General features: G+C 66.4%; 5 protein-coding genes across 12 annotated transcripts in view; 4 read left to right on the forward strand and 1 right to left on the reverse strand.

The window, feature by feature from the left end:
• BSN (bassoon presynaptic cytomatrix protein) overlaps positions 1 to 2888 on the forward strand; it is a 93827-nt gene extending 90939 nt beyond the window's left edge. For both annotated transcript variants that reach the window (XM_064667923.1, XM_064667924.1), the window contains exons 10-12: positions 11 to 65; positions 152 to 248; positions 768 to 2888. In XM_064667923.1, the coding sequence (XP_064523993.1) occupies positions 11 to 51 (41 nt within the window). In that variant the 3' untranslated portion in view covers positions 52 to 65; positions 152 to 248; positions 768 to 2888. The remainder of the gene's footprint in view (positions 1 to 10; positions 66 to 151; positions 249 to 767) is intronic.
• A 567-nt stretch (positions 2889 to 3455) lies between these two features.
• Positions 3456 to 8168, forward strand: LOC135420439 (acylamino-acid-releasing enzyme-like). Its single transcript, XM_064667932.1, has 22 exons — positions 3456 to 3522; positions 4183 to 4312; positions 4411 to 4537; positions 4615 to 4714; positions 4810 to 4885; positions 4960 to 5123; positions 5200 to 5337; positions 5426 to 5517; positions 5618 to 5658; positions 5735 to 5856; positions 6022 to 6082; positions 6151 to 6248; positions 6326 to 6377; positions 6462 to 6550; positions 6659 to 6797; positions 6872 to 6955; positions 7026 to 7106; positions 7198 to 7286; positions 7391 to 7581; positions 7658 to 7760; positions 7839 to 7945; positions 8016 to 8168. Exons 1-22 carry the CDS (start codon positions 3511 to 3513, stop codon positions 8119 to 8121), a joined length of 2202 nt encoding a protein of 733 aa, XP_064524002.1. The 5' UTR covers positions 3456 to 3510; the 3' UTR covers positions 8122 to 8168.
• Positions 8155 to 12934, forward strand: LOC135420438 (acylamino-acid-releasing enzyme-like). Of its 5 annotated transcripts, XM_064667930.1 has the most exons (22): positions 8155 to 8454; positions 8563 to 8671; positions 8753 to 8879; positions 8989 to 9070; positions 9175 to 9250; positions 9364 to 9506; positions 9661 to 9798; positions 9873 to 9964; positions 10056 to 10096; positions 10163 to 10284; positions 10460 to 10520; positions 10632 to 10726; positions 10805 to 10856; positions 10928 to 11016; positions 11227 to 11368; positions 11474 to 11551; positions 11624 to 11704; positions 11783 to 11871; positions 12007 to 12197; positions 12275 to 12377; positions 12450 to 12556; positions 12637 to 12934. In XM_064667930.1, the coding sequence occupies exons 1-22, from the start codon at positions 8254 to 8256 to the stop codon at positions 12773 to 12775; spliced, it is 2358 nt and encodes a 785-aa protein (XP_064524000.1). In that variant the 5' UTR covers positions 8155 to 8253; the 3' UTR covers positions 12776 to 12934. The 5 variants fall into 5 exon arrangements, with proteins under 5 accessions (XP_064524000.1, XP_064523997.1, XP_064523999.1 ...); XM_064667927.1 differs by having other exon boundaries at positions 10460 to 10726; positions 10928 to 11368; XM_064667929.1 differs by having other exon boundaries at positions 10460 to 10726; positions 11624 to 11871.
• Positions 12924 to 17784, reverse strand: MST1 (macrophage stimulating 1). 2 transcript variants are annotated; one of them, XM_064667934.1, is made up of 18 exons: positions 17615 to 17784; positions 16963 to 17098; positions 16693 to 16805; positions 16448 to 16562; positions 16104 to 16240; positions 15910 to 16030; positions 15693 to 15811; positions 15436 to 15598; positions 15208 to 15338; positions 14995 to 15097; positions 14746 to 14882; positions 14587 to 14622; positions 14393 to 14504; positions 14201 to 14278; positions 13989 to 14135; positions 13803 to 13909; positions 13234 to 13373; positions 12924 to 13165 (listed from the first exon to the last, which is right to left on the reverse strand). In XM_064667934.1, exons 1-18 carry the CDS (start codon positions 17664 to 17666, stop codon positions 13004 to 13006), a joined length of 2109 nt encoding a protein of 702 aa, XP_064524004.1. In that variant the 5' UTR covers positions 17667 to 17784; the 3' UTR covers positions 12924 to 13003. The 2 variants fall into 2 exon arrangements, with proteins under 2 accessions (XP_064524004.1, XP_064524003.1); XM_064667933.1 differs by having other exon boundaries at positions 15436 to 15601.
• A 399-nt stretch (positions 17785 to 18183) lies between these two features.
• The window catches only part of DAG1 (dystroglycan 1), a 50563-nt gene continuing 48882 nt past the window's right edge, over positions 18184 to 19864 (forward strand). Inside the window, exon 1 of one of the 2 annotated variants that reach the window (XM_064667925.1) lies at positions 18184 to 18291. The gene's annotated coding sequence lies outside the window, so the exon portion shown is untranslated. Of the gene's footprint in view, positions 18292 to 18660; positions 18805 to 19864 lie in introns of those variants that run through there. The other variant, XM_064667926.1, reaches the window with a different exon arrangement.

Below are 19864 nucleotides of genomic sequence, written 5' to 3' on the forward strand. Positions count from 1 at the left end.
TTCCCCACAGCGGTGTCAGCTTTCGGCAAGAAGTTCACTTCATTCTGGTGAGAGAACGGCACAAGGTGAGTGCAGATGGCACTGGGCACTGCGCCGTGGGCTCTCCCTGCCCCAGCTGTGCCTGACACCCTCCTGCTCCCTCCTGCTGCAGGAGTTTGGGAAGCGAGTGGAGATTGAGTCGTTGCAGTGGAAAAACCTATGAAGAAGCCAATGAATTCAGCACGCAGCGCCAGACTCTGAGTATAACGGTGAGCGCCCATGTAGAGGGCTGGAGAAGTTGGCTGCCCTTAAGGATGAATCCTCACACTGAGGTCCCCTCCACCATGCCATCCCTGGGGCTCCTGTGGCACTGCTGTTGCCCCAGCACATACTGAGCTCTGCCCTGCCACAGTCCCAGTCACCACTGTGGGAAGGACCTGGTGCATCTCCATCCCTTCACTCTGGGCCACTCATCTCCATTTTCATGTCTAAGTGCCGGCCCCAAGCCAAGGCATGGGGGCTTGGCCTTGTTCCCCACTCTCGGCAGAGCCGTGTGGGCCGATGCCATGCGGATGCTGGTGCAGACCCTGGGTTTGCATGGAAGGTTTGGGTGGCCCAGGCTCTGCTCCGGGAGCCCGTCCAGCGCGGGGGCGGCAGCAGCTGCTCGGCCGGCAGTGCCTCTTGGCTCTCTGGGGCCCATTCGCTCGGGCTGGCACTGCTGCTCAGCAGGGCCCTTCCGCGAGGACGAGGCTGCTCAGACTAATGCCTCTCTCTCTGTCTCTCACAAGCTTTTGAAAGCAGGGCGATCCCTGGATGCTGGACCAAAAAGCGGCCGAGCAGGGGCCCGGCGGACGCCCTGGGGCAGGTGCCCCCCACGCCAGGCGAGCAGCTCCAGCGCGGCACACGGCAAGCCCCGGCAGCCGCCATGAGGGGATGGGCCTGATACAGACCATTGGGTCGGGCCCTGTGGGTGGGCTGCGGCCCTTTCTCAAGATTATACGCAGAGTTGCTCCCTCCGAACCCCAGCTCTGGCCTCTTCATAGGTTTTTCCCCCCCACAAGCCGAGGGCTGGGCGCCATGGGCGCCACTCCTCCTTCCCAACCCCATCCGCCCCGCCGGGGCCGTCCCCACGCCCCCTGCACTGCGGCCCGCTCCCGGCCCCGCCGGGGAGCCCCCGGAGCGCGTCAGCTAGGACCTAACACTGTTTCACTACCGAAATACGAGGCCATAGGACTCTGACAGGCGGCGCGGCCGGCTGGGCGCACGTCCCAAAGCCATTGGAAGCATTGAAAGGGCTGCGCTCGCCCTCGCCACGCAGCCAGCGCGCCTGCCGCGGGCACCCCTTTTCTTTCAAGAACAGCCTTAATCATCCCACTTTGATTTCTGTGTATACCTCATCTGCACCGGGGGGGGGCACGGGGCGTCGTCAGGGGGGTTCCTTTTTTTCTCGGTTTCTTTGGGTTCATTTTCTTTTCGTTTTTGGGGTTTTATTTTTCTAAAGTTTATACCAAATCCTCTTCCCTCTTTGCTTTGTGCGATGAGTTAGCACACGGGCTGTCGTCTGTAGAAGCAATAGAGTGCAGGAGGCTACAAAAGAGCACAAATCCCGTGGAACAAGATCAGGAGAGCTTTGCCTCCAGCAGTATCCTTCCTTTTACTGTGCAATCCAAGTCCTTCTCAAGCCATTTTGCGGGGACGGCCAGCGCAGCGGCCGGCGGCCAAAGCCCACTCGCCCTGCCAGGAGGGGGTTCCCCAGGGGGGGAGGCAGCCCGAGGAGGGGGCTCACCCACACCCCGCCGCCTCCCCACGCTGGCAGTGCCCCGCCGGCACCCCCGCGGCGGGGGGCACCCGCCCACCCACCCGCCCGATGTTCTATGCAACGAAATAACACGACTCCAGAACAAGACCTGTGAATAGCTAATCAGTTCAATGTCGCGCCCAAGGGTTCCATCGCAAAGCGTGCCGCCGAGCGACCCGAGAACTACTCTGTACCGACCACCCGTGCGTATGAATTCGTGGCATGTTCGACCCACGGAGGGCCACTTTGCCAAAGGGCAGCCCTAGCGCCCGTGACCGTCTGTCCCGTCGTAGAGCATGGCTTGCTACTTCTCTGCACGGTTCCACCCGCCTTTCAGTGCTTGCTGTTCTTTGCCTGGACTTTTCTTTTTTCTTTTCCATCAGTCCATCGCTGTACTGAAAGCTCTAAGCAGATTTATGCACTTGTGATCGAGGACCCGGTTGCCGCGGGAAGCCCACACTCACTCCGCGGCAGATCCCTCGCCGGGGGCTCTGCCGGTGCCCAAGGCTGGGGGGGAGGCCGGTGGCTGTGGGACGGGGGGGTCAGCGTGGCACTGCTGGGGGCAGCCCCACGGAGGAGCCCCCCGGCCCCGCGCACACCCGCCGCCTCTCCCCGCCGCTGACAAGTGCAGAGCCTGAGGGTGCCTCCCCGGCCCCGCCACTCCTCGCGCTGTAAATACTTGTACAGTGTGTAAATCGCACGCGGGACCGAGACCCCGCCGGGGCCTATCTCGCCGCCCGAGCACATCCGCCACCTTGCCTTCGTGCCTGCCAGGACCGGGGGCACAGAGCCCACCCCCGCCAGGCAGGGCCCCCAGCCCGAACCGTGGCGATCTGGCTGGGGCGGGGGGACGGGGAGTGCAAAGACCGAGGGCCGAGCGCGGCTGGGCGCTGTCTCCAGCGGTGAGTGCGATGCCGGGTGCGCTCCCTCTGAACATTGTGACGGTGTGCGTGTCTGCTGTGCTCTGTGCCACCCGTAGTGACCCCGTACCGTGCCGTACTGTGCCGTACCGTGCCGTACCGCCCCCGCCGCTGTGTCGTGACTCCCTCCCAGAAGCTGCCCCCTCACCAGGTGTTTCTGTGGGAACAGAATAAAAAGGACTTGACACAAACCACGGACTGGTCCCGATTCCTGCCTGCCTGGGGGCGGGGGGGGAACAGGGGGCTGGGACCCCTGGGCATGGTGCGGGTGGCCAGGATGGGAGCCCCGTGGAGCTAGTTGGCACCAAGCACTGGTGGGCTCTGCAGTCCACACCTGGGCTGCTGGGCTAGGTGTCCCTGTGAACACCAAGGACCCAGACTCGCCCCCTTGTCCAGGCTGCTGGATCCTGTGGGCTCCCAAGGGTCCAATCTCCTTTGGCCGCGGTGCTGCGTTGGGAGTCCCTGTATCCCCCAAAGGCCCGATCCCCCCGTCTTGCACTCGGCCCCCCTGTGCCGCAGCCACCTGGTGGAAAAAAAAACGCGGGGCAGCCCAGAGGCTGCGGGGCCGCTCCCTGTCTCCCGGCCACGGCCTCAGAGGGGCCCCGCGGGCGATCGGGTGTCCGGGGGGGAGCGGCCGCCGGGACACGTGGAGCGGGCGGGGGGGGGGGGAGCGGCGGCTCCACCCGCGCCCACCAGGGGGCGCCCCAGCGCGGGCGGTGGTTGGAGCGCCGCAGCCAATGGGAGGCTCCGCGGGCTGGAGGCCCCGCCCATCACCCCCGGAAGTGTCGCCGCTGGCCACGCCCACGCCCCGACATGGAGCCGCCGGTGAGAGGCTGGGGGGGCGGGTCAGAGTCCAGGGAGCACCTGCGGTCATGCCGCACCCCTGTCCTGCACCCCCGGGACCACCCCCGGCCACGCCGCACCCCCGTCCTGCACTCCCGGGACCCCCGACCCTCACTGCCCCCGCTCCTTCCCCGCTGCTCCGGTGACTGCCCCGGCTCGGCACCCCCTGGCACCCTCCTATATCTCCCCATGGACCCCGGTTACTGCCTCCCAGCGCACTCATACCCACTAGTACCCCGTAACTTCCCCGAGTACCCTCCTAGATGCCCCCTGTGCCCCAGTAACTGCACCCAGTATCCTCGTACCCACTGGTACCCCGATAAGTGCCCCGACACCCTCCTAATCCCCCCTATGTGCCCCAGTACTGCTCTCCAGTACCCTCTTAGCCCCTGGCACCCCAGTAGTGCCTTGGTTCTGCACCCCCAGTACTGCCCCAGCCCTGCAGGAGCTGCCCCTCTACCGTTGTCCCCCTCCCCACCCAAATCTGCCCCAGCTCTCCACTCCCAGGCGTTGCTCCCAGTACGCCTCTACTTCTCCCCATGTTCCCTGGCGCCCCAGTAACTGCCTCCTGTGCCCCATCACTGCCCGGTCCTTGCCCCCCACCCCTCACCCCACACATCTCCAGCCACTCTGATCCCACAGGTGCCACCACGCACAGAGGAGCTGTCGGAGCTGTACCGGGAGCTGAGCCAGCACCCGGGGCTCAGTGCCGCCTGCCTCGGCCCCGACCTCACCACCCAGTACGGGGGCAAGTACTGCAGCCTCTACACCGGTACGGGGACGGGCTGTGCCCTCTGGGGACTGGGGGGACCCCGAGTGGTCCCTGCCTGCCTGGTGGGGAGACAGCTGGTGTCCTCAACCCCTCCTCAGAGTGGTCGCAGCGGGACCTGGCGAGGGCCGAGAACATCAAGTTCTGCCGCCAGTACCTCCTCTTCCACGATGGAGCCTCCATCGTCTACTCGGGGCCTGTCGGCACCTGCTCCGAGATCAAGGGCGAGTGAGTCTCATGCCGCTCCCCACATGGGATCCCCGGGATGCTGATAGAGGTGCTGATGAGCATCCACTCACTCACAGGCTGCTGAGCCGCGAGTCCCCCAGTGGGACACTGAAGGCCGTCCTGTGCAAAGTCCCTGGCAAGGAGAAAGAGAAGGAGAAGGAGAAGCAGTTCCTGGAGGTGAGGAGGGGTCCAAGGGGGGGCTGGATACTTGCTGTGTCTCAGGGCCAGATCCATGCTGTGTCTTGGGGCTGCCCCACAATCTCTGTCCCCAGGTGTGGGATCAGAACCGCAAGGTAAAGAGCATTGACCTGACAGCACTGGACAAGCACGGCAACGTCTGCGACGATGGTGAGGGGCCTGGGGATGCCAGGGGCTGTGGGGTCCTGGGGGAAGGGATGGCTGGTGCTGACCGTGCCCTGCAGACCAGTTTGGGTGCCTCGCCTGGTCACACTCGGAGACCCACCTGCTCTACGTGGCGGAGAAAAAGCGTCCCAAGACCGAGTCCTTCTTCCAGAGCAAAGCCCCCGAGCTGGGCACCTCTGATGAGGACACAGGGCAGCCCAAGAAGGAGGATGCGCCCCTCAAGGTGGGGTTCACCCACCCGCCCTGGGGCAGGTGGGGGCTGGACAGGTGGCTGTGGGGCTGACAGGACTATGCCACAGGGTGAGCAGTTCGTGTACCATGAGGACTGGGGGGAGACTCTGAGCACCCGCAGCGTGCCTGTCCTCTGTATCCTGGACATCGAGGGCAGCAGCATCTCAGTGCTGGAGGGCATCCCTGAGCACCTCTCTCCTGGCCAGGTCAGGATGGGGAGCCGCAGGGAACTGAAAGAGGGAGATTTTGGGGGCCAGCAGCCATCTGAGCCACTCATCTCCCCTCTCCCTGCAGGCTTTCTGGTCCCCTGAGGACACCGGTGTGGTGTTTGTGGGCTGGTGGCACGAGCCCTTCCGCCTGGGGCTGCGTTACTGCACTAACCGCCGGTGAGTCCTCGTGGGGCACCCCACAGCCTGAACCCCACAGTGAGTCCATGTGGAGCACCCCACCCCACAGCCCCACTGTGACACCCCTGTGTGCCGGCAGGTCAGCACTCTTCTACGTGGACCTGACGGGTGGGAAATGTGGTGAGTGGCACAGACCCCAACCCTGCCGGTGCCCTGGCTCCCCACAGCCCCTCATTGTCCCCTTGTGCCCATGCAGAGCTGCTCTCTGAGGACACCAAAGCCGTGTGGTCCCCACGGCTCAGCCCCGACAGCTGCCGCATTGTCTACCTGGAGAACGATGTCCTGGGCCCCCACCAGCAGTGCAGCCGCCTCCGCATGGTGAGCAGCACCGGGGGGACACCAGGGGGACACCGGGGGAGGTAGCAGGGTGCCTCTGCCAAGGTGGGGGCTGGCAGGAGGGCAGTGGTGCCCCCTCTCTGTGCTGCAGTGGTGGCAGGCGGGATGAGACCCTGCAAAACTCGCCCCATTCCGTGTCTCCCACAGTATGACTGGTACACCAAACAGACCAGCACGGTGCTGGAGGCTGTGCCACGGCAGGAGTGGGGTGAGTACAGCCCTGAGGGTTTCGGGAGGGACACAGGGGGACACTGAGTGCCACCACTGTCATCATAGGTGCCTTCCCGGGAATCTACTGCGGGGCACTGCCAGGGATGTGCTGGGCGGCCGACAGCCGCCGGATCCTGCTGGACACGGCCCAGCGCAGCCAGCAGGTGAGAGGGTGGGGGGGGGTGCTCGGGGGGGCCAGACCAGGTCAGGGCTCCACTGAACTCTGCCCTCGTGCCCCTAGGACATGTTCGTGGTGGACACGGCGACGGGCAGCACGACCTTGCTGACAGCTGGTGAGTAATGGGCCAACGGGGCCATGCCGGTGCCAGAGGTGGGGAGGGGGTCACACCTGCAGATCTGACCTCCCTACTCCCCAGATGGCCCCCGGGGAAGCTGGTCTGTCCTGACCATCGACCGGGACCTCTTGGTGGCCAGATTCTCCACCCCTAGCTGCCCCTCCATGTTGGTAAAGTCACGTCCCCCTCTCCAGTGCCCACCAGCCCCTTGGTGCAGGTGCTGACCCTTCTTCCCAGTGCCCACCTCGACGTGAGCACTGACCCCTCTCCCTGCACAGAAAGTGGCCGTCCTGCCCGCTGCCGGCCATGAGGCACAGGCACAGTGGATCTGCCTGCAGGACGCACCCCCTGTGCCCGGCATCAGCTGGGGCATCCGCACCCTGCAGCCCCCTCCAGAGCAGGAGCACCCCCAGTATGGTGAGTGCCTGGGGAGGCAAGGCTGGACTCCACTACCCCGACTGATCCCTGACACCCCCACCCTGCCTCTGTAGGGGGCCTGGACTTTGATGCCATCCTGCTGCGCCCGACTGAGGGCCCCACTGCCCAGAAGCCCCCGCTGGTCGTGATGCCCCATGGTAAGAGCTTGTCCCTACCCTGCTGTACCCCAGCTGGGCAGCGTCACCTCCCTGCCTTTGCCATTTGCAGGGGGTCCCCACTCCGTATTCACGGCCGGGTGGGCGCTGTACCCGGCGGCGCTGTGCCGCGTGGGCTTTGCTGTGCTGCTGGGTGAGTGACACTGGGGCTCTGGGGCACTGCCCACGGAGGGATGGGGTGGGGGCACAGAGGAGGAAGGGCTCTGACGCTGCCCCCCACGCAGTGAATTACCGCGGCTCACTGGGCTTTGGCCAGGACAGTGTGGCCTCCCTGCCCGGCAACGTGGGCACGCAGGACGTGCGCGATGTGCAGGTACGGCCCGGCACGTGGTCCTGGGGCACACACGTGCTCCCACGGGTGCCCCGAGTAGAGAAAGCAGGGCTGCCCACCTCAGTGGGTGTCCCCTGTGGTGGCAGCTCTGCGTGGAGAGGGTGCTGCAGGAGGAGGCGCTGGATGCCAGCCGGGTGGCACTGGTGGGTGGCTCACATGGCGGCTTCCTGGCGTGCCACCTCATCGGGCAGTTCCCTGACACCTACCGTGCCTGCGTGGTCCGCAACCCCGTGGTGAACATTGCCTCCATGGTGGCCACCACAGACATCCCTGACTGGTGAGCACTGCTGCCCATGATCTCCCAGGCTCCCTGCCACACCAGCCCCACACGTGCCCCTGACTCTCACCCACAGGTGCCTGACAGAAACAGGGCTGCCCTACGCACCTGATGCCCTGCCAGACCCAGCCCAGTGGACAGAGATGCTGCACAAGTCACCCATTCGCTATGTCGACCGGGTATGTCCCCATCTCTGTCCTCATCCCTGTCCCAGTCCCTGCCAGCAGTGCCAGTGCTGAAGCCATGTCACTCCGCAGGTCCGTGTGCCCGTGTTGCTGATGCTGGGGGAAGACGACCGGCGTGTGCCCCCCAAGCAGGGGCTGGAGTATTACCGTGCCCTCAAGGCCCGGGGGGTCCCCACACGGTGAGTGGAGTGCTGGGTGCCCAGGTGGTGGGGTGCAGGGATGGCACTAACCCCTCTCTCTCCTCCACAGGGTGCTCTGGTACCCAGGGAACGGCCACGCGCTGGCTGGTGTCGAGGCTGAAGCTGATGGCTTCATGAACATGGCGCTGTGGCTGCTCAAGCACCTGGAGTGCTAAGGGCCCCCACTGCTGCCACCCCCCCCAATAAACGATGTAGCTCAGCATCCCGGTGTCTCTGGTGGTGGTGCCCCAGGAGCTGGTGGCCACTGGACCTTTCACCTGCGTGGGTGGGCAGTTGTGCCGCCAGGAATGCGTTGGGCCATGGGGAAGGGTGAGCCCTGCCTGGCCGCCCTGGGCAGCAGGGAGCAGCTGGAGGGCTGGCACCGGCGGGGGCGCTGGCGTCGGGCTGCTTCCACGTGCCTTGGCGGGCATCCAGCTGTGAGCAGCCCGCAGGCAGCCCGGCGTGGCACAGCACGGCCCATGGCCACAGGGAACCAGCCGGGCATGGAGGTGGGCAAGGGGGCTCGGGGGGGTCTGTGTGGGTGAGCACAGCCCCGTTTCAGGAGCTGGGCATGGGGGTGAGCTCTCCCCCTCCAACATGCCTCTTCCCCCGCCCAGGCGGCGGGCGGCCCCGCTGCCTGCTACCGGGAGCTGAGCCAGTTCCCTGCTATCACCCGTGCCGCCCTCGGGGCCGCGGCGGGGGGACAGACCTTCCTGCTCTACACCGGTGAGTCGCAGGCTCGGCCCCCGCTGCGCCTTTGGCCCGCGGGACCGGTGTGAGCGGGCGCTGACCCCCCCGTTCCCGCAGAGTGCAGCCGCCCCGACCTGCCCCGCCGCCGGCTCCTGCGCTTCAGCCGCCACTACAGCGTGCGGCGCACGGACGGCGGCGGCCTCGCCGCCAGCAGGACCGCGCTCAGCGCCGGCATCCACAACCAGTACGGCACGGACGGGCTGCGCGATGGGGCGGCGTGCCCGGTGCCTCTGCGGTGTGCCCGGTGCTCGCAGAGTGCCGCCCACCGCAGCCTCCTTCCCTCCCGCCCTCAGGCTCCTCAGCCAGGACTCGCCCACGGGGCAGCACCGCGCCGTGCTCAGCCGCTGCCCGCGGCAGGGCCACGAGCTGCTGGAGGTAACGCGGCCGTCCCGGTCCCTCCCCGGCGTGGCTGCGGTGCCGGCGCGGGGCGGTGGGCGCCGCGGACACGGTGTGCCCGTGCTGACCCCCCACGCCCCCAGGTGTGGGACAGCGGCGGGCGCAGCCACAGCGTGGACCTCACGGCGCTGGGGAAGCACGGGGAGGTCTACACGGAGGGTAGGGCCCCTTTCCCATGGTCCCTGCCTGCAGCACGGGCAAGGGCTAAGTGCCTGCCTGGTGCGTGGCTGTGCCTGTGCCGGGCTGGGCTTTGGCACCTCTCACCTTGCCAGGGCCCTTTGCCTGCCTGGCCTGGTCCCAGTCAGAGACACGGCTCCTGTACGTGGCTGAGAAGAGCCGGCCCAAACACCGCCCCCCCTGCCCCTGGGATGTGCCCAGGGCAGCCCGGTCAGCAGAGGAGGATGAGGATGAGGAGGTAGGTGCCATGTGCCCCATGAGCGTGTTCTGTGCACCCCTTGAGCACACCATACACCCCATGAGCATGTGAGTGTGCCATACACCGAGTGTGCCCTGCACAGAGCCCCATGCCTGGGGCTGCAGGGTGTGGTGGTGACAAGGCTGTGCTGCAGGGTGAGCAGTTCTTGTACCATGAGGACTGGGGGGAGGCACTGAGCACTCGCAGTGTGCCCATCCTCTGCGTCCTGGACCTGGAGAGCAGCAGCCTCTCAGTGCTGGAGGGTATCCCAGAGCACCTCTCCCCTGGCCAGGTCAGGATGGGGATGCAGGGATCGCCCCAGGGGGTCTAGCCTGGGGCTGTGGAATCAGCCTGGCTGTCACACAGGCCCTGTGGTCCCCCGGTGATCGTGGCGTGGTGTTCGTGGGCTGGTGGCATGAGCCCTTCCGCCTGGGTCTGAGCGCCTGCTCCAACAGGAGGTGGGTCCCTCTCAGCATCCAGCACTATGCCAGGATGCCCGTGTAGTATCAGCACAGCAGAGGTCCAACCTGACCCACTCTTCCTCCCCAGGTCAGAGATTTTCCACTTGGACCTGTCAAGCGGGTGCTGTGGTGAGCACTGAGGCCCTGGGGGGTGCCCAGGGGGTCCCTGGGGTGCTGACCCCTTGCTGCCCACAGAGCTGCTGTCAGCAGAGAATGGTGCCGCCTGCTCCCCCCGGCTGAGCCCTGACAGCCAGCGCCTTCTTTACCTGGAGGGGGCTGTGGGGGGGCCCCACCGGCAGTGCCTGCGCCTGTGCATGGTGAGTTGGGCCCCACGGGCACCAGGCACAGCTGTGCCACCCTGTGCTGCCAGTGTGGTGTCCAGCTTGGCTGTCACAGCCTCTTGTAGTGCCCAGCTGGGGCGAGGGGACCCCAAGCCCCTCCGCCTCATTTTCTCCCAGCGTGGGCCCATCCCTGACCCCCAGCTGTCCGCAGCTCACCTGGCAGACGAGGCAGACGGTGACAGTGCTTGATGTGGTGCAGGAACCCACGGAGGGTGAGCACAGCACAGTGGGCAGGGCTGGGTGCTGCCAGGGGGCTGAGACTCTCCCCAGCCAGATGCCCACGACCCCCAGTTCACTAGCCCAGCACTCTGCCCCACCCGTAGCCTTCGCCGGGCTCTACACAGAGGTGCTGCCGCCACGGTGCTGGGCAGCCGACAGCCGGCGAGCCGTGCTGAGCACCCCGCAGAGGAGCCGCACGGTGAGTCCTGGGGAGGGCAGGGCCAGGGGTGTGACCCCTCCTCCTATGGTGACACCCCTGTGCTCTGCCCCCTCACAGGACCTGCTGCTTGTGGACACGGAGGCGGCCACTGTTACCAACCTGACGGCAGGTACGTGGCGCTGGGCTGCCCACTGTGCCCCAGTGAGCAGCTGCGATCACCAACACGCTCTCTGTCCCCAGGGTCGCCCGAGGGATGCTGGGAACTGCTCACTCTCCAGTGGGACCTTCTAGTGGCCACCTGCTCTGCCCCACACCATCCCCCCAGCCTGGTGAGCAGAGCCGTGGCACCGTGCGGCACAGTGGGATATGGCACGGTGATGTGCAGCCAGGCACAGCGTGGCGTGGCACATATGGCTGGTGTGCCATGGCATGGCCAGGCACAGAGTCACATGGCTCAGCCAGATCCAGCACAGCACAGCCTTGTCATGGCACAGCCTTGCGCTGCCACGGCTCTGGTGCCACCCGCTGCCTGTGCCCAGGTGGTGGCTGTGCTGCCGCCGGCAGGCCGGGAGCTGCCCCTCCGCTGGGTGCCAGTGGAGGACACCCCAACAGTGCCTGGTGTCACCTGGAAGACCCTGACGGTCCGGCCATCCTGCAGTGGGCAGAGCCCTGCTGCGCATGGTGAGCACTTGCAGGCCCCCACCACACCTGGGTGCTGAAGACCCTTGGGAGCAGGGGGTGGGCTGGGTGCCCAGGGTGCTGAACAGGACCCCTTTCCTGGCATAGACACCCAAGATTTTGAGGCCCTGCTGCTGAGCCCGTTGGATGGCACAGCACCACACCCCCTCATTGTGTGCCCCCATGGTGAGTGAAGGGACGGTGGGGACACCCTGGCAGCACTGGTGGCAGTCCAGGTGACGTCTATGCTGGCCTCAGGTGGCCCCCATGCCATCTTCGATGCCCGCTGGCGCCCAAGCATGGCTGCACTGTGCCGACTGGGCTTCGCTGTGCTCCTGGGTGAGTGCTGGGGAGCTCGGGGATGTGTGGTCCTGTGTCACACTGGAGACATGGCACCCATGGCTCCCATCTCCCCAGTGAACTACCGTGGCTCCCTGGGCTTTGGCCAGGCCAGTATCAGCTCCCTGCTTTCCCGTGTGGGTGAGCAGGACGTGGCGGACACTCAGGTGGGCTGGGGATGCTGGGGGGGTGCTGCTGGGAGGATGCTGATGTTTGAGTGGAGGTGGTGGGGTCTGCTGGGAGGACACTGATGTTTGGGTGCCAGTGGTGGGGTGCCAATAGTGGGTACCCCACGGGTGCAGCTGGCAGTGGAGCAGGCGCTGCACAGCGAGCCCCTGGACCCGCACCGCCTGGCCCTGCTGGCTGGCTCCCACGGAGCCTTCATCGCCCTCCACCTCCTCATCCGTGAGCCCGAGCGCTACCAAGCCTGTGCCCTGCGCGGCCCCGTCTCCAACCTGCCCGCGCTGCTGGGCACCTCTGACATCCCCGACTGGTGAGTGCCACCCCCATCCTGTGCCTTGCCACACACCACCCGTCCCCACAACACCCACCAGCGCCTCTGTGCCGCAGGCGCTACACCTCCCTGGGGCTGCCCTACTCCTTTGAGCGGGTGCCATGTGCTGAGGAGGTGGCCACCATGCTACTGCGCTCGCCCATCGCCCAGGCAGCCCAGGTAAGGCAAGATCAGGATGGGTGCAGGGTGCCAGGCGTGGGGTGCCAGGCACCCACCGGGACTGTGCTGCAGGTGCGGACGCCGGTGCTGCTGTGCGTGGGCGCCCGGGACCGGCGCGTCAGCCCCACGCAGGCGCTGGAGCTGTACCGGCTGCTGCGGGCCAGGGGCGTGCCGGCGCGGTGAGTGGGGTGCAGGTGGGAGCTGGGAGGGAGCCCCAGGGTGCTGGCTGAGCATCCCTCCATCCCATCCCACCCTGTAGGTTGCTGTGGTACCCAGAGGGTGGCCATGCCCTGACCGGTGTGGAGACAGAGGCCGATGTCTTCAAGAACTGCGCCCGCTGGCTCCTCCAGCACCTTGGGCAGCCAAGGCAGGACAGGACAGGCCAGCACAGTCCCTAGTGCCCACAGTGGTCCTGGGCTATACTGACCCCAGGGTGACCACTGGCCCTGGGGACCACACCCGGGATGAGAGGATGGAGCAAGTGTAGCTGAGGGCAGGATGGGACATGGGTTGTTTGGTGTTAAATAAATGTGTGAGACCACCCTCTGCAGTGTCAACCCCCACGGCCACAGCCGTGTCTTTATTGCACAGTGGCAGCTGTGCCAGGCCAGTGGGACTGAGCCAGCTCAGCCCATCTTCATCACTTTGTAGATCCAGTCGACATAGAGGGAAACACGGATGAAGAGGGCGGGCTGGTCGGTGCGGGCACAGACACGGGAGGGGATGATCACCCCCTCCAGCACCCAGCAGTCGGCGGTGAGGCAAGCCAGCGGTCCCCCATAATCGCCCTGTGGCACAGAGAGCAGTGTCACCCTGGTGCTGGATCCTGGCAGGGGAGGTCCCCAGCCCGGCTCACCTCACAGGCGCCCACGCCAGCGCGCAGCGGGGCAGTGCACAGCTCGCTCTCCTTCAGGCGCCCGCGCAGCGCCTTGTTGCAGTCGTCGTGGGCCAGCACCGGCAGCTGCGCCACGTTCAGCACGCTGCTGTCTGCCGTGCCTGCGGGCAGCAAGCACGGGATGCACCAGGAGGAAAGCAAGGATATCGGAGGGTATGGCATGGGCAGAGCGTGTCATGGGCAGGAGGTGCTGTGGGAAAGGGATGGTATGGACAGGGGGATATCATAGGCAGAAGGATGCTGTGGAAGGGAGATGTTGTGGAAGAGGGATGCCATGGCCAGGAGATGCTGTGGGCAGGGAGATGGCGTGTGCAGGAAAGTGCCATGGAAGTGGGATGCAATGGAAGGGAGATGCTGTGAGCAGGGGCATGCCAAGGACCAGGGCTTGCTGTGGGCAGAGGATGCCATGGACATGGGGATGCTGTGGGCAGCGAACGGTACGGATGAGGAGATGCCATTGCAGGGGAATGGCGTGGGCAGGGGATGTACTGGATGGGGATGCCCTGGCAGGGGCTGCCCGTGGCAGGTACCTCTGGTTTCCCCCCAGCCGGCGATCTCGCAGACAGTGCCCGCAGGCACGACATAGCGCTCGGGAGGCAGGCAGATGAGGGCCACACGCCTGTTCAGAGTGGCTGGCCTGCGGCGAGAGGGCAGCGGGACATGGTGCCAGCCTGGCCAGTGGTGGGGAGGATGGAGGCCAGGGCACGGCCACTCACCTCGCCAGCTTCAGCATCACCAGCTGGGACTCAGAGGGTCCGCAGACGATCCGCACAATGGGGATGGTCTGCTGGTCAGGGTCCCCAGGGCCGGGATCCCTGAAGAGTGTCCCCAGCTGCACCTCATAGCCCGTTAGGTCAGCATCACTGCAGGATAGGGAAATGAGGGCACAGGGGGGTCCCAGCACCCCATGACCCAGCCCCAGCCTTACCAGGAGGAGAAGCACTGGGGTGTGCTGATCACCCACTGCTCCTTCACCAGGGACCCCCCGCAGAAGTGCACTCCCTCCCTGTGGGAACGAGGGGTTAGCTCTGGGGGGACACTGGCCAAGCTCTGGGGGGACACTGGCCAAGCTCTGGGGGGACACTGGCCACACGGCAGTGCAGGCGGGACACCCACTCACCGGTTGCGGATGCTGACAGTCCAGGGTGAGTTGCCGGGCTGGCCACCGACGATGCGCCCCTTCCACTGCAGCATCTCGTCCCGCTGGCCACACTGCTCGAACGCCACCGCGTCTGCAGGCAGGGTGGGCATCAGCCAGGGCTGTGCCATCAGCACCTGCCCCACGGCACCCAACTGGCACCCACGGCCCCCCACCTGCATTCTCCAGGATGGAGGGCACCTGGCTGCTGGCTGCAGAGAGAAAGCACAGGGTGGCATTGAGGCAACATCCACCCACCCTGAGGGGACCAAAACCACCCCAGCGGGTGGCCAGGGTCCTCCCCTAGCTCTGCTGGCATGTGGGTAGGGGCTCACAACAGGGCTTGATGGCGCAGTAGTCAAAGGGTGTGCGGGGGTCCATGGTGTAGCACCAGGGGCCATGGCTGTCATTATCGGGGTTGCGGCAGTAGTTCTCCTCCAGGTGTGCCTCAGGGTGGGTGACAGGTGAGATCCTGATGGGAGGAAGTCACCATCACTGTCACCATCCCTATCCTCATTTCCATCCCCAGCCCAACCCCACCTCCATCCCATCCCTGTCCCTGCGGCCCCTCCTCGCACACTCACTGGGGCACGTGGGGTGTCTGGGCAGCCCATGGCTGGCAGGTGATGCCCTTGCGTGTCTTGCTGACGTGGCCGTGGTAGTGCTTGCCGTGGCCGTGGTAGCACTCTGGGGACAGGCAGGGAGGGCTGGCACCCCCGGCAGGCACCTTGGGGTTGGTGCCTGGGGGCGGGTGCCTGGCATGGCTCGCCTGGGGGCAGGTGCCTGGCATGGCTCACCTTGGGCATCCTGCTCGTCGGGGCAGCGGCGGATGTGGAAGCAGAAGGCGATGCGGACAGTAGGGCGTGCAGTGAAGCACCACGGTGCCTCCGAGCCATCGGGGTTGCGGCAATAGTTCTCCTTTAGGTCTCTGCAGGTGTAGGGGCCATGTAGGTGTCCCCCCTCAATCCCACACTCATGGGCATTGCGCTCTGCCACTCTTCCTGGGCTCATCCCCCACCCCTTACTTGCACGGGTACTTCTCAGGCACGAAGTTGTGCTTGTGGGGCACCTGGGAGTCCCAGCGCTGGCAGGGGATCCCTGACACGGTGACGTTCACTCGGCCTCGGTAGCTTTCGCCCTTGCCCCTGAAGCAGCCGGTGGTGACATTGACAGGACGTGGATGTTTTTCTGCTTGTGTGGCCAGAGAAGGGCAGAGCAGCAGGGTCAGGGTGGCACCTGGGACCCCCAGTCCCAGCTGTGTGTGACGCCAGCACGGACTTACTGCAGAGGCGGATGTGGCAGAACTCGCGCTCCCGCCCGGGGTCAGTGGTGTAGCACCAGGGCCGCTCGGAGCTGTCGGGGTTGCGGCAGTAGTTGTCATCCAGCCCCTTGTCGGGGTACCTGGGCCAGAGGCAGGGAGCAGCAGTTGAGGTGGCACCACCACCGTGGCACCTGGCACAGCCAGGGCACTGTGTGCTGCCCGGGGCTGGGGCTGGTACTTGTTGGGGTGGTAGGGGTGCTTGTGCGGGTGCTGCAGGTCCCAGCGCTGGCACTCCGTCCCCGACTCGGTGTGGTCCACGGTGCCACGGTAGTTCTCCCCATTGCAGGTCATGCAGACAGCTGCCAACAGCCAAGGGGGGTTCAGTGTGGGAAGGACATACAGCCCAGGGTCACCCTGGGATGTGGCACTCACCGTCCTCACACTTCTTGATGCCGCAGCTCTGGTGCCGGACGTTGGGATCGACGGTGTAACACCACGGGCCCCGCTTGTCCCGGTCGGGGTTTCGACAGTAATTCTCCTCCAGCCCGTTGCGGGGGGATGGCAGGAATCTGCAGGCAGCAGGGTGGGTAGGAAGGCTGCCAGGAGCCCCCTGCCCCAGGGTGGGCACAGCCACAATGCTATGCCACCCCTGGTTGGTGCCACTGCCCCCATGCTGTTCCCATTGCTCCTGTGCTGTCCCCATCCCATTCCCCATTGCCCCATGCTGTTCAGGGCCACTGGTGGGTGCCATGGGGCAGCCGGAGACACGGAGGCACCTGTGGTCATGCGGTGTCATGGATTGCCAGTGCTGGCAGCGCAGCCCCTTCTCTGTCGTGGCCCGTGTGCCTCGGTAGCTGGAGCCATTACCCACGATGCAGTCTCGAAGATAGTCTGGGCAGAGCCAGGCACCTTATCAGAGCCCCGGGGCCAAGCCAGGGCACATGGACAGTGGGAAGCCCTGTGCCAGGTGGCCTGTGCCCAGTCTGTGGTGTCCCCATATCCACCCGTGGCAGCAGCCCACCTTTCTTCTGGTACAGGTCGTAGTGGATGTTTTTCTGCAGCTGGACGCGGAGCGAGTGCTGTGTCCACGGCAGCAGCTGGCACAGCTGGCTCTGCTGGTCATGGTGGAAAGCCCTGGGAGGCACAGCAGGGGTCTGGCATGGCACTGTGCGAGGCCAGGGCCTGGGGGACCTGGGTCACATATGAGCACCCAGCATCCAAGTGCACAGTGACCCCGGTGTCGTGGCCCCCTGCACTCCCACCCACCCCGGTGGCCCCGTGTCCCGCTCACCGGCAGGCCAGGCTGGTGGCACAGCGCTGGGCACACTGCTCTGCAGAGCCCTGCTCCCGTGGCGGGGGGTCCGCAGCCACTGCCAGCAGCTCGGTGGCTCGCAGGCGCTGGAAGTCATTGAGGGGTGAGCGCTGGCCTGGGGAGTGTGGCAGGAGCTCAGTGTGCCCACGGGGGAGCACAGCGTGGGCACCGGGGCCCTGTGGAGTGTGGGATCCCTGCCCCATGGAATGGGAGATCTCTCTGTCCTAAGGAGCAGGGGATCCCTGCCCAGCGGAGCATGGGATCCATGTTCCATGGAGCAGGGGCTCTCTGTCCTATGGAACATGGGATCCCTGCCCCACAGACCATGGAATCCATGTCACATGGAGCATGGGATTTCTGCCCCACAGAGGATGGGATCTGTGTCCCATGGAGCAGAGGATCACTGTTCAGTGGACCACGGGATCCATGTGCCGTGGAGCAGGGGGGTCCCTGCCCTACAGGGTGCACAGCAATCGCTGCAGTGCCCTGGTTCCCGCTGTCCCCCTCTGCCGCGGGACAGGGCAGGGCCTGCTGACTCCAGACCTGGCCCCTGGCCCTGCCAGGCGCCGCGCTGTCCCGCACCCTTCAGTCCCACGGCAGCCCCACGGCGGCCCAGCCTGGAGAGCCCTACCTGAGGCCAGGGCCGCGGCCAGGACGAGCAGGACCCCCAGCACGGGCTGCATGGCGGCGGCCCCGCGTCCCCGGGAGGCTGGAGCTGCGGGACGGCCCCGGGCAAATATTTGCGGGCGGGCGCGGGGCCAGCGGGGCCAGCGGGGCCCGGGTCAGCCGGGCGGGCACGCGGGGGGGCGGGGCCTGCGCCAGAGGGCGGGGCCGGGGGGCGGGGCGGGGCCGGGGTCACCCCGCGGCGAGCACCCGTGGGGAGGGCGGGGCTTGGGGCGACGGAGGCGGGGCTTGATGCGGAGGGGGCGGAGTCTGAACGGCGCGGGGCGGGGCATAGGGCGTGGGAGGGGCGGGTATGAGCGGGGCTTGGAGCGCGTCCCAAGGGGAGCGGGCGGGGCGGAGGGGCGGGGCTATAGTTTGAGGGGGCGTGACTGAGCGGCCAGGGCAGGGCGGGGCGGGGCCGAGGGGTAGGCGGGGCGATCGCCGTGGCCGGGCGCCGATTGGCCGCGGCGCGCTCGTGCCGCCGGTTGCCAAGGCGCCGCGCGCGCGCGCGCGCCGGCCCCGCCCCGCCCCCCCGGGTACGTGCCCGCGCGGGGTCGCGCTCGCGCCGCGCCGCCCGCTCGGTGCGTCGGGGCCGCGGAGCCGGCGGGAGCGGGGCCGGGAGTGGGGCCGGGCCCGGCGTGCACGGTGAGAGCGGGGTCCGGGCGGGACCGCGGCCGGCCGGAGCGGGGCTGCGGCGGCACCTGCCGGACCGCCCTGCCCTTGGCGGCGGGGAGCGGGGGCCCGCGGCGCGGCCTGGGCAGAGGCGCGGCGGACCCGGGCCTGGAAGAGCGCGGGCGGCGGGGCGGCTCTCCCGGCGCGGCGCCGCCTCAGCCCCGGCGCGCCCTCCGCGGCCTGCGGGGCCGGCCCCGCGCCGCTCCCGCGCCGGGCCGCGCTCCCCCCGCGCCGCGTTCCCGCCGCCGCCCCCCGGCCCCGGGTGGGCGCCGCGCCCGGGGGTGCCCGGCGGGCCCGGGCGGGAGGCGCAGCGGGCCGGGGCACCGAGCGGCCGGGCTGGGCCAGGCTGTGCCGGGCGAGCCGCGGGGTTCCGCCGGGAGCGGCCCCGGTGCTGGTGGCGGCGGTCGCCGGCCCTGGGTGTGACAATACCCGTGTGGGCGCCCCGGGCTGTCCCCGCTCGCCGGGACTGGCGCCGTGGGAGCGCAGGTGGGTGTCCGGGGACCCGGCCGAGTTGGGAGTCCCTTGGGGACAGGTGGTGGTCCCGGGCAGTCCCTCGGCCCGGCCCCCGTGGGGCTCCGTCGGCCCCGCCACTTCCCAGGGCTGACCTTGGCTCGGGGAGCCGGGAGCGTGGCTGTGCCGGGCGGGACACACCGGCAGGCAAACTTTATCTGCAGTCCGCGGGGCAGGTGACTAAAGGCCGCTTAATAATTCTGCCGCACCAAAAGGTGTGAATGCTGAATATTCCTCGTGGCCTCCCTGGCTCCTCGGAAGCAACAGGCTGCAAAGTGGCTCCAGCGCCCATCGAGTCAGCAGGCCTGGGTTTAGTGGGTTTTGCCACTGGTTTGAAGTTTGCAAACTTCCCTTGTGTGTTTTTGGAGTGTAACCATGTCCTTCTGCTCGGGGTGGGAAGGTGCAGGCAGGGGAATGGGAAGGTGCAGGGAGGGGGACGTGGGACCTGGCAGCAGCATTCACAGTTTCTCACCGAGGTGCTGTGTTTCCCTTTAGGCTCCTAGACTTAGGAAAACGGTATGACATTGTTCACCTGTCCAAAGTGAAACTAAAGTCTTCTTTTTGCGTGAAAAAACCAAGAATTTGGCTATCTTCTCGCAGCCCCTCCTCTTGGGGTTCTTTCCACTGCTGTTACATGATGGACCACTAGCATCTCTTGCCTTGGGAATACTGTTCTTAACAAAACTTGTTATTTAACTTACTATATGGAGTGCTGTCTCTTCCCACTTCTAGCTTTACAGATTCCTTTCCTCGCTTTAGAAGTTTCTAATTCTTAGGTTTCTTCACGCTGCTATACTGAGCATCCTAAACCACTTATTCATTCTTCCCAATGCTTGTCATTGCGCTCCTCTATCCTAAATATAGGGTAGTATGCCAACGGAAGGAGCTTGAGAGCAAGCTGAAGTGCTGGGAACACCACTGTTTACTCAGAGGAGTAATCAGAAGAGCCTGGCTGATTCCAGGTCGCACCGTCTCCTTGCTGCAGGAGTTTGCTCTCACTTCTCGGGGAGCTGGCACAAACGCTCCAATAACGAGG

The sequence above is a fragment of the Pseudopipra pipra genome, chromosome 11 (assembly GCF_036250125.1).
Source record: "Pseudopipra pipra isolate bDixPip1 chromosome 11, bDixPip1.hap1, whole genome shotgun sequence".
Taxonomy (NCBI): domain Eukaryota; kingdom Metazoa; phylum Chordata; class Aves; order Passeriformes; family Pipridae; genus Pseudopipra; species Pseudopipra pipra.